The sequence below is a fragment of the Monomorium pharaonis genome, chromosome 2 (genome assembly GCF_013373865.1).
Source record: "Monomorium pharaonis isolate MP-MQ-018 chromosome 2, ASM1337386v2, whole genome shotgun sequence".
NCBI lineage: Eukaryota > Metazoa > Arthropoda > Insecta > Hymenoptera > Formicidae > Monomorium > Monomorium pharaonis.
Window position 1 is genome coordinate 33,331,448 of NC_050468.1, and position 12,380 is coordinate 33,343,827.

Here is a 12,380-nt window from a genome sequence, read left to right on the forward strand (position 1 = left end):
AAACTGCAAAGCTATTAAAACTAAAAATAAATTTAGCGGAATTATTTACTGTTTTCTCGAGAAAGCATTATTCAAAGATAATTTACTGCCAAATAAAATTATTAGTATTGAATATTACATTGTGAGTGTAGTGTTTGCGTTTAATAACATAATTTTTCTCGAATTATTTTTATTATATACTAATGTTAATTTGTTGCGGGATGTTTCATATTTGCGATTGTACGAGAGTTATGTATTATATGTGTAGTGCATACGAATCACTTTTAGACTCAATACAAATACCAAATCGGATTATGACGTACATTAGTCGTTTAATATAGGCGGCTCATGATAATGAAGAAGAATATAAAAGATACACAGGAAATTATTGTTAATGAGGAAAGCATACAAATCATTAAAATACAATTATTTTGCAAAAAAGTATTATACTGCAAATCGATTATGTATTTAATTTTGCTACGATAGCTGTCAGCTTCTGATTCTAAATATCAACGCGAATAGATATATAAACATAATTATAGAACTTAAATTGGACCATATAGGAAGAAATCACATGCAAAACTATCGGAAATTGAATATATTTTGTAACGAATATATGTGCGGAGTCGAATACTCTTTAACAAAACTATCAGTTATTATTTATTAAAAATAAAACTAATTCTTTAATTAAATATAATTAAAAATATAATATAATATAGATATTGATCTGTATAAAAATGGAAATAATACAATATAAAGATATTAAAAATTAATAATTTTCATTGATACAAAGTCGATGTACGCGCAGATACATGCGTTCATATATCAACAACAGTGTATTCCACCCGTATTTTTTATAGGCTTCGTAAAGTGGAAAGATTAATTGCGTCGTATGAAGCGGTCTTTTACTCGTCATAACTGTTGTAAAAAAAATGAATGATATTACGCCTGTATCAAATCCCGTTACTCTATTACTGGGTGGTAAATATTCGTTACGCTTGAACATTGGTCAACTTTACAACTCGTTCTAAGTAATCTCAATATATGAAAGGATCGGTCAGTGCATCATAATTTGCTCGACAATGATATACGATCCTTTCCCGTAGCCCGCGATTACGTCAACCATTAGAATCACATTTAGTTTCTAGGCATTAGCTTGTCTCTAGTTGATGTTTAACGGCTCGTATTTATAGCCGTGTTTCTGCTGAAAACAGAAAATCGGATGAAGAAAATCTTGAGACATGACAAGATTTATAATAAACAGATTTTAAGAATTAATTTTGTATTTATTTCTTTTTTTTGCAATCGGCAAATAGATGCGTGTACGTATTATCCATCGAAATGCGATCAGCTGAAGTATTTAAATAAGACGTAAAACGCAATTATTTTTTGCGTGGAATTAGTTACCGCGCAATAAAATAACATCCGCAATTAGCAATACATATGTATATTATATCGCCTATTTATATCGTCTATTTTATCGATGCGAGTACTTCGTGCAGTTTTATTCAGCTATAAAGGATGGTAATTTTCAATGGATTATCGTTTTATCGTGAAGTTTATAATGATTTCTTTAACGATAATGATTTCTTTAATGCTTAGATTCGACAGTATAGGTATTTCGAATTATTCACTGAGTTAATTGGCTCATTATTTTCGGATTGAAAGCGCACGGTAATATGCGAATCGGCAGATCGAAATAATGGAAAATGTGATATCGATCGTTCGTCAACAACACGTTTGTTCTATTAAATTTATATGTTTGAAACATATTGCGTATGATATTGAATTTCGATTATATATTTTCGAATGATATATCATCAATGACATATCATAAATTTGGCTCTTGCGTATCGTTCGTGAGTTATTGAACTCTATATTTGAAATTTCGCTCTACTAATTTACAAGATATTGAATCACAGAGTACTTTTCTGCATTATTCTTCCGTAAATAGTAAAGCTAATCATACGTTTCAATTAGCGTCGTTTATCCTGTTCTCATTAGTGATGCAACCGTGATTTGCTGCTGTTTTGAGTAAATAAATTATGTTTTATTCCATTGAGTATTTGTGGATAATTACTTATAATTATTTACATGCGACAACAATTCTTTTAACTATTGATTATTCTTTCTCACTATATATTTCTATAATTTACACGTTTCTATTTTAGCTTAACCGTGATTTCAACGCAATCGCAACTCCGCCATTATGCATCATATCGGTGAACATGACATTTTTTTATTTCATCAAGGTAATATAGATATCTACATGAAAAAAATTATATTAGAATACATATGAAATATGCGAATATATGTACATATGTAACAAATTAAAACACAAAAATATAAGTGATCCATTACTTGGAAATGAATAGAATAAAATAGAAATATTTAATGTTGGAATTAATATAAATGTTTAATTTTGTACAATTATCAAAGTAAAAAGAATTTTAGGAAATAATTAAGAACACCATAAAGATAAATTAATAATTTGTCTTAATAAATCTTTATTATAAATAATTTAAACAAATTATAATAAATTTTATTTTCGAATGTTTTTAAATTTAAAATTAGTGAAAAGAAACAAAAAAAGGGGTTAAATTAATTATAAGTATGAAATATTGATATTTTTTAAATATAAAAATTTCATTAAAAATTCATATTTTATGACTGATAGAGACTGAAACAAGATAGTTGTTATTTTTCATATATATTTATATAAAATAAAAATGAAATTTTTGTATACTATAGAAAAAAATGATTGAAAGGTATATAAAATCGCAAAAGAAATATTAGTACATGTTTTTACATAGTCCATATTCTCGAATTATAAAAATTGTTGATTTAATATTTTTTACATTATTTCCTATTTTCTCTATTCTACGTTTTTACACGGAGAGAATTTTCTCTTAAAAATTACCCTGAAAATCGTGGTAATTGTGAGACAACGTAAACCTTGGAAAATTTTACCATACTTTTAATAAAATTTACAAAAATTTAGTAAAGTTTAGTAAAATTTTAAGAAAATTTGGCTAAGTTTTAGTAAATTTTGTTAGAAGTATAGTAAAATTTACTAAAACTTAGCCAAATTTTCTTAAAATTTTACTAAACTTTACTAAATTTTTGTAAATTTTATTAAAAGTATGGTAAAATTTTCCAAGGTTTACGTTGTCTCACAATTACCACGATTTTCAGGGTAATTTTTAAGAGAAAATTCTCTCCGTGTATTTTATATTTTTTAAACAGAGTTTGGAAATTAATTTTTTTTCTATATTTTCGAGATTATTTTTATGTAAACTAAATACACGAAAGCAATACTTGCATTATAATTTAAGAATCGATTTTTTTATATTTAGCAAATATAAATTTAACAAGTCAAATAAAGATAATATTATACTATCAAATGATATAAGTATTTGTTTTAATTAATTTATTTCAATAAAAATTGATTAATCAAATTTTTATAATAAAAAACCACTTTTATTTCAAATTGTCATAGTTTATTCTTATTAATTGGGTATTGATTTTATATCAAATAAAGATTAATTTAAAAGCTCCAATATTTTATTCCGTGTGTAATATTGCGAAGTATAAGCATAAGCAATCGTACACCTTAAAAAAGTCAGATATTTCGCGAGAATAATCGTTCCAAGATAAAACTTTATTCCAAGTATCTTATCTGGTATTCTTGTTAATATAAGATTCATGTCATAAAAATAAATACGGGCTTACATTTTTATTGATCGCATCTCCTTTTCTTTCTATTTTGTCACGAGTGGTTGTTGAATACCGAGATACTTGATATTAAAAGATGAATATATACATAATGGGGTTAAATAAAACATGATGCGATAATAATAACGCTGCGGCATATTGCAAATGAAGGCATCGCTACGAGGTACTCCTGCGGAAAAACTTTTTGTGTCCGGCATTGTTCGGTGATAGAGTTAATGTTAATTCTATTAAATATATGAATTCTATTAATTCAACACGCATGGGCATTTTATGATTTTGATATTATAACGTGTCTCCGAGGCATTCTTACCGTCACTACTACATCGGGAGTCGACCTTTCTCCTTTTCAACTTGAGGTCTTGAAACAAGCTCATGTTTTCTATCTCACACGGGCTGCTCGGAAGGGTCATAATTCCTGAAAACAGAAAATGACAAGAATTAGCCTCGTTATTGAATAAGTGAACTATTCCTACTATGAAACGGTTTGCGTAATTTATTCCTAAACAATGTTATTTTTGCGGAAATATTCAAAACGGAACTAAAGTAAAATAATATATTTTCTGATTAAATTTGCGTGTCATACAAAAGTGATCTTTATATTTATCTCGAAATAAGATTAACCAGTTTAACGATTTAACCTTTGTGTACGTATTTAGGAGATAATTGATTTCATCTTTTATAACTGTGAATGAATCTCTGCGAAATATGCTAAAATTGAAATCATGAATTATATTCTGAATGTTATTTCGATTATGAATAAAATTCAATTCTCTATCACGGATAACTAGCTATACTCTTTACAAAGAATCGTTATAAAAATATTCTATGTCCTACTTTATATTATATTTTACTGAAACATTACAATCTTTCTCTAGTTCACAAACGGTTTTTTCTTAATATAAAAAGCTGGAAAAAAACGCCAATGTTTGATTTTGCGAAATTGACGTCTCACGATGACTCATATCTAAGCAGTAGAAAATAAATCTTCAACATTTCTTCCACGGATTTTATCTCTTTCTATCAGTTCGTTTCTTCTTGGACGTAACCGAGAGAGCCATATCTCGCACGCGAGTATAGGAGCGAGCTGTCGACTATCGGGAATGACAGTTCGGAACGACGTGAAAGTACAACGTGCGCGCGAAACGGACGCACGCGTTCGCGGCGCGGCGATTACGGCGAACGCATAGTTTGCTATTAACCCCGCTTTAGCCGGCAATAACATACAATTGGATCGGTCGCGTGGCGTTTCATGTATCGTTTTACCGCGGCACGAACGACGTTCTTTGCTTTATGGGGTTCTCGCGGGAGGATCTCCGCCGTCGCGCCATACAATGTACCCGTAATGGAATAATTAAAGGCGGACAGCAGTGCGCAGAGTCCCCCGTTTTCTCGCTTCGACGCGACAGCGATCCCTCGGACCGCATGGGCGCGTTTTACGCGGGAGCGCTCGTCCCGATCTTTGCGCTAGAGACGAGAGGCTAGATCTGCGAGAGATGACCGCGGGTGAGCGGGGGTCATTTTAATAATGGCCGGCGATAAAAACGAATCGCGCTCGTCTTATCGCGGGGCCGAACAATTTGCGTCCGATCGGAGGGATCGGGTGTCTTAAGCGACATTTTACGACAGCGCCTCGACCCAACTGTCGCGGGTCGTTTTAATAAGGGCGATGATGTATGTACATACGCGTCAATCGTGCGAATTTTTATGCGCCGCTTCGTCCGTCTCTTTATTCTGAGAAACGTGCCCCCTGCCAGTTCAAGCATTGTTGCAACAATATTTACGCTTTGTGATGTAGTTGTTTTTGTCTTAATGTCATATCGTAACTTTTCTGCCCCCTTTTCTTGCATTAATACTTAAATATTATACGTAACATAAGGCGATCAAAACAGATTGATAAGAGAATTTCAAAGTGATTTCAATGTTTTAATCTCTGAAATAATTTCGAATATGTACAGAGATCTATTTTATATAAAATATAAAACTGTTTTGAATAGGATACTATTTTAATTTAATTTTTAAGCTATTTAATTTCAAATAAAAAATTTGTCGGAGATGGTAACATTTTTGGCTCTTGATATTACTTTCCAAGTAGCAATTTTTTTATTTAAATAAATTATATTTAAAACTAAGTTATATTTATTTAAAAAAATGTTATATTATTTTAATACGATTAATCATGAGTATAAACAACTGGCAGTCAGTATTGTAATAAATACGCAAGTTTTTATTTTTCTTTGTTTCAATGTTCCTTTGTTAAACTTAGTGTAGTTGTTACGGTTGCCTTCCTTGTTAAGCATCCTGCGAGTCTTTGAACTTTTAATTTTTTATTGATGTTTTTAATAAAAATCAAATTCGCGATTTGTACAGATGTTTTTCATTCATATCGCGTTTATATTAAATGCGTTTCGTTATCCGCAACATTAAATTAATGTTTTACACATTTATATTTAATCGACAATTCTCCGGTATATAAACTTCGTATTGTTCTCCAGTAAAAATAAATTTTTCGATATTATAAGATATAACGTTTACTTATTATTACTTGTTAGTGCAGATTGTCCCCGATTCCAAGTTTCAGATTCAAACAATTTTGAAATTTACTTGGACTAAAGTTGGACGCGATATATCTTCAGTAACGATCTTGTTGAAGTAGAAGTAACTTAGAAGCAGAAGTAACGCACGCATCCTCATGTTAATTAAGACAGTAACAAAATATTATTCGAGAAATTGTGAACAAAAGTTTCACATAAATTCCCGCAATCATACATTATAAAGTGTGCCAAATTTTACATTCTATTAGCATTTGAATTTCAAATGAACGAGCTTTCTTTGGTACCTTTTTGCATTTATGATATTGCCACTCTTATTTACAGTAATAATTTACTCGATATATCGCTCTATATTGTTATAGATCTTATATTGTATTATCTTATACAAATATTTTTACTCCCACACGTATGTTTCTTCTATTGCAATTTCTAACTGCATTTCTGATAATATTTGTTTCATAGATACATTTATATTGTGGAACGCTTGTTTGTTAAAGCGAAGATGCTTGAAAGAGAAGTTCGTCAAAACAGACTACTTCGTGTACGAGGCTTTCTATTTGTTTTCAGCGTGCAAACTTTGTTCAACTAATCTAAGTGACATTAATATTCTGTAACATTGTCCGTCTTCATTTCAAAAGTTGTTTATTTTAGCATGCCGTAGAACTTCTTGCAGCTACTCCCGTTCAATCGTAGTCTTAACTGCAAGAAGTAGCTGTACTTACAAAACGAGCTTCATGTTTAATTAACATCAGTTAATCGTAAATCGTCCAATAGTTTAATTAGTTTATTATTCATAAGTTATTATTGTATATTTAAAGTTCTTTTTGCTACTTCATACAGTAATATGACAGAAATAACTTTGCACTGCTATTAAACGGTTACAATTTGTTTGAAACGTAAATATTAATTAGCTCGGACACACTCCATGATTACATTTTACAAAAATACGAAAAATACTATTATTAAAAAACCTTTTTAAAGTTAATTTAAAAAACCAAAGAGAAAATTGACAAATTTACGAAATTGAGAAAAACTAGTTGAAACCACGGTAATCCGATTTTGAAAATAGATTGACATGAATAGGATGGATAGAAACAGTTGTGGGTTAACAAAAAAGATTTTTCCGCTGAAGAGACAAAATTTACGAATACCTATTCGAGTGGCGGTCAGCCGCGTAAGTGATGTGAACGACGCTTAATCAGCCGCGCGGATGACGCGTGCATCGGTACGCGCGCGCGACGCTAGATGGCGTGTTGTAGCAGCGAAAGGCGGCAGAGCGCATCGCACGTTGCTGCGAGGCACGCATGTGCTGCACGTCGCGCGCGTGCACCTCGCGACGCACACACGTACGTACACAAACACACGTAGGCGGGTATACACCAGCGCGCGGGGTCCTTGCTCCCAGCCGTATGTAGGTCAGCAGTCTCTCACACACGTCGCTATTCTTGCGTAACCAATGCATGCATACGACCGCCGCGGACGAGCGCGCTCGCGTGCGCGCGCACAGGAGAACCGCGGCGCGACTATACGTGCATACACCGAGACGGAAAGTGCAGCCAATGCACTAACCTACGACGGTCTCCTCTTGAGCGAGGCCGCTCGGAACTTGGCGCTCGGCACGTATGTATTTATGTATGAATGTGTCCGCGAGTGCAAGAGCGCGGCCGTCGGGCGCAAAGCCACGCAAGCTCGTCTATCTCGGGCGAGCTTTTTTTTTGAGTTTCGTACACACCACTAGTACATTTCACGGTATTTTCTTCGTGTGTGTTCGCGTGAAATTCCACGCACGAATCATTTCGCGTTTTCCTACCGGCAGGCAAATCTCTAATGGGATTTGCACTCTTTTGTGAATAACATTTCCGAAAAATTCTTTTGGAATTAATTGATTCATATAATTGTTAAAATGAGATAATTTTGTACAATTTTTTCTCGGAATAGTTGAATTTTATTTTTCTGTAGTATAATTTGTTACTTTTCTAACTTATCGTTGGAGAAAATATTTCTTTTTAACTTAAGCAAAAATTCTTAGATTATTTTAACGAAAATTTTAAACGTTAATTATAAATAAAAATTTAGTATACATATATAGGTTTATTTAATAGTTTTTAACTGTTGAGTTTTTGTAAGAAAAATTTTTATATTTTTTATAGTATATAATATATAAAACTGTGTATTTAATGAAAATGTCTATCATATTTTATTACATAATAAATCTTTATTTTATATTTTTGAAATAAATGTTAAGTATCATAAATGGAAAATGTGACGGTATTTATATTCATGTCATGTTTTATAAGAAGTTGTAATACTTTCATATCGTTGTTAGTTTCTCTAGTTTCCGTATTTATATTCTTCAATCAAAAAGTTGTAACTTTCTACTTCTTAAAAACTATTAATATCATAGTTGATAATTTAGCTAATCTAGTGAATACTAGATTTATATCAGACATGTATAATTATCTTAACAATAATAATAATAAATTCTCATAGAATTCTCAATTGAATGAATTGAAATATCGACAATCAAATTCTTTTCATTAAACTATTCAGTATATGCAAAAATCTTTTGTATTTAAATTCGAACTCATTGACAATATATTATAAACTTATATAACCACACAATATAGAACAGTTCTATTGTTGAAATATCATTAAAACATATACATAGAAAAATATCAATTGTTGTTATACAAATTGACTTGTTCTAAATCGCATAACAGTCCAATCATTATCGTACGATTAAAATTATTTTGTCGACATGAAAAACGCGAATGGCTCTCGATAAAAAAAACTCTTTGACAATTTAAAATCGTTCAAAAGTCAATCTCGTGTCTGTTTGTGAAGCAAACATCTAATTTTCTATATAGCTTAGATTTTACCTCTATATGGGGACCGCGGATGGTGAAAGTGACTCTCCCACGCTATGACATCCTAGGTCTACAACTCCCTCCCCCCACTTTACTCGTGTCCGCTTCTCCGTATATCCTAGACGATAGTCTCTCTCTTCCTTTTCTGTCACGGTTTTCATCGGAGGATACCGTGTCGCTAATAGTCCCTGCACGACGGTATAATCAAATTCTTGGTTGCAATAACCGAACACACATATGTACACTCATGTAATAGTCTCGATTTTAGAATTGAAGGGTTAAAAGACGTTTCGTAAAGACAAGAAATTTTGCGATTTCTCGTCAAGTTAAGAAAAAAAAGGGGGGCGAGAGATATCTTACTTTACCATAAATCTTCAGCTCTTGAGTTTCTGGTTCTACACGACACATATATACATTGTTTAGAAAAAAATAATTAAAAATTAAACCTGAAGAATTTATAAGAATAGTTACAAGATTTTATTTTTTATGCTTCTGTATTATATACAGCAGTAGCAGCTTTTTAAATTGCAATAAAGAGACATATTCATCTAATGGAAGAGAATTCTCATAAGAAAGAAACCTTAAACAAGAAAGACTACTTGATGGAGCTAATGCAGTGGAGAATATATATATGTTGCACGAGATGTATATTTTATTCGCATTATTTCTTTATTTGTTATATCATGTCTTATTTTTATATTTCATTCATGTTTTTTTTTTCGCACATAAAAATATTCGAGTTGCCATGAAAGTATACATAGTCCAGTCCAGTGAATATAATCTTATCTGTTCTCATATGGCACCGTTATGTGGAAAGATAAATTACCACTTATCTAAGCAGACCCACATGGATAACGACAATGTCTCGTCTTTTAGCATACCTTAAAATTTCTTATCGGCGAAAAGGGGTCATCATACATAGTGTTTTATTCCTTAACGGAGTTAGCGCTAATGAAAATCCGTGCGATGACCTGGTATGCAGTGTCAACATTGACATGTTAACAGATCAAAACGCTATCTGAGATAAAGCACCGATGTATCGTAGATTCTGCGACGTTATTTTAAATCATATTTCTTTTGGTTCGCATTGTGGCTAAAACGAAATAATTTTATCGATGAAATTTACATTTATAAAATTTATAGCAAATTATTTGCTTAATAAACATTTTTTATTCAACAAAATATATCATTATCTTCGATATATTATTTTAATCTTAAAAAAATAATATTATGTATAATATTTTTATAAAAGTATTACACACAGGTATTTTATCTCATCACAATTATTGCAAATTTGATTTATATAAATAAGAACAAAAAAATATTTTATTGCTGTTGCGTTAACAGATGTTTCGTTGATATATTACATCGACGACTCAATTCGCTATTTAAAAGGTCAGATTCCTGATCACTTTGTGTCGTTGTCACAATGTAGAGCCAGCTGCTCTGTTAGAATCCAATCTCGATATTCTTCATCTTTCTTTTTTTGATGATCGACAAACGATCGAATAAGTCTCTGCTTCCGCAAGCATTTATCATGCAAAGTAAATGCAACAGTAAATTACCAATTCAAAAATATATTTAAAAATCTTTAAAAATATGATCTTTTTCAGTCTTTCAAATATCTATCGCGGAATTTTATGTGTAGGAAATTATTTGTAATTGTATAAATAATAATGAAATGATAGCGTATGTGTAAGATTTTAACAAATAAAATTTTCGGCCAATTATCAACTCCAAAATTTTAAATAAAAAATTTGATTAATAATTATACACAGTAACTAAACAGAGCAGAAATTTGGATACCGCTGTTAAAACTAGTAATATCGTGTAACTTGGTTAAAAGATATAAAGGTATATATGAATAGTGAAATATGATATTACGCAGAAATAAACACAGAGGGACACAACTATCAATTTCTCTTCCCCTCTCGCCTATTCCGTATTGCGTTATCTCAGTCGGTTTTGCTTAAAACTCAAACTTTGCAGGAAAGTTCTTGATACAAGGATGAATACGGCAATGACGTTTATTTCCGTTAACTTCCGCCGCGGTTGAAAAGAATCCACGCGCTTGGCCACGCGGGGAATCGTCGAGAGGTTTCTCTCTCCTTTGCGTTTACGCGACAATAGAGCACCGTCTGCGGAACAGCAGAGATATTGTCTCGCAATTTGTTCTGAGAGAAGGGAGCGGGGAGGGAACCGCGGCGAATTGCACAGGGAAACGGAGACACCCGGTATGTGTGTGTCAGATGCTCGGGTAAGCAGTGAGAACGGCCAGTGAGAGTCAGTGGCTCGGTACGTTGAACCTCCGTAGTGAAAGTTTCTATTATAGCACTGGCCTTACCTTACTTTTCCTATGGCAAACTCTACCGTGTTGTGTCATAAGCGCGACGAGCGAGCGAGCGAGCGCGCGCCACGGTAAAGGATCGAGATCCATTTCGCTCGTTCCTCTTCCATGACGCCGTCGTAAATGCGCGATTTAACGGAACTTCGCTGAAAAGTGTTCGCCTTCTTCTTTCTTTTCTTTTCGAGCGGAAGTAGCACCGTTCGTAATCGCATTTATGAGGTTTCTAACGTCGTCGACCGGGATAGAATATTTTTCCAACGATAATTTCTATGTTCGTAGAGACAACTGACGTAATAAAAGTTTATACTTTTTTGTTCTAACATTCAATTCCAAATTGATAACAATTACTATTTACAAAACGGGAATAAATTGTAACCTTTTACGAGTTATAGAGTTAGAAACAATGCTATTTTTTTTTTTTTCGTAATGCAATGAACGAAACGAAAATAGATAATGCTATTTGTATTACTTATGTCGAGAAACTGTTCGATTCTTTGAGATTTAAAAGCAGTACAACATGTCGAACTTTGCAGAGATCAATGTCGATCGCGTCGAATCGGTCGGAGTGCGATACGGTTCGCCGATTCGACATTACGGAAGTTGCGAACGCAGCGCGATTACTTATCTCTCTTTTATTCGTTTAGTCACTTTCCGACTTTCTTTGAGTCTTATGCTGAGTTAGCTACAAAGCGTAGTAATTTAAAGAGCAGTACGATGATTCATCATGAAATTTCGGCACTGACATAAAGAAGGACTTTAGAGTCTAACTCCTATGTAAGATTAAAATGTTAGAATAGTCATATTTTAAAAATAGTGTTTAGTGTGTATTTTATATTGTTATATAAATATATTTTTTTAATAGTAAAAAAATAAATTTTTATACACAAAATATAAATTTTAAAA

General features: G+C 32.2%; 1 protein-coding gene and 1 long non-coding RNA gene across 13 annotated transcripts in view; one reads left to right on the forward strand and one right to left on the reverse strand.

Annotated features, from left to right (window-relative positions):
- The window catches only part of LOC105837761 (hormone receptor 4), a 181,622-nt gene that overhangs the window by 25,724 nt on the left and 143,518 nt on the right, over window positions 1-12,380 (reverse strand). For 8 of the 10 annotated variants that reach the window (XM_036282631.1, XM_036282632.1, XM_036282633.1 and 5 more), the window contains exon 2: window positions 4,025-4,129. In XM_036282631.1, the coding sequence (XP_036138524.1) occupies window positions 4,025-4,124 (100 nt within the window). In that variant the 5' untranslated portion in view covers window positions 4,125-4,129. Of the gene's footprint in view, window positions 1-4,024; window positions 7,198-12,380 lie in introns of those variants that run through there. The other 2 variants (XM_036282630.1, XM_036282636.1) reach the window with 2 other exon arrangements.
- The window catches only part of LOC105837762, a 167,923-nt gene that overhangs the window by 14,768 nt on the left and 140,775 nt on the right, over window positions 1-12,380 (forward strand). The gene's annotated exons all lie outside the window — the stretch shown is intronic.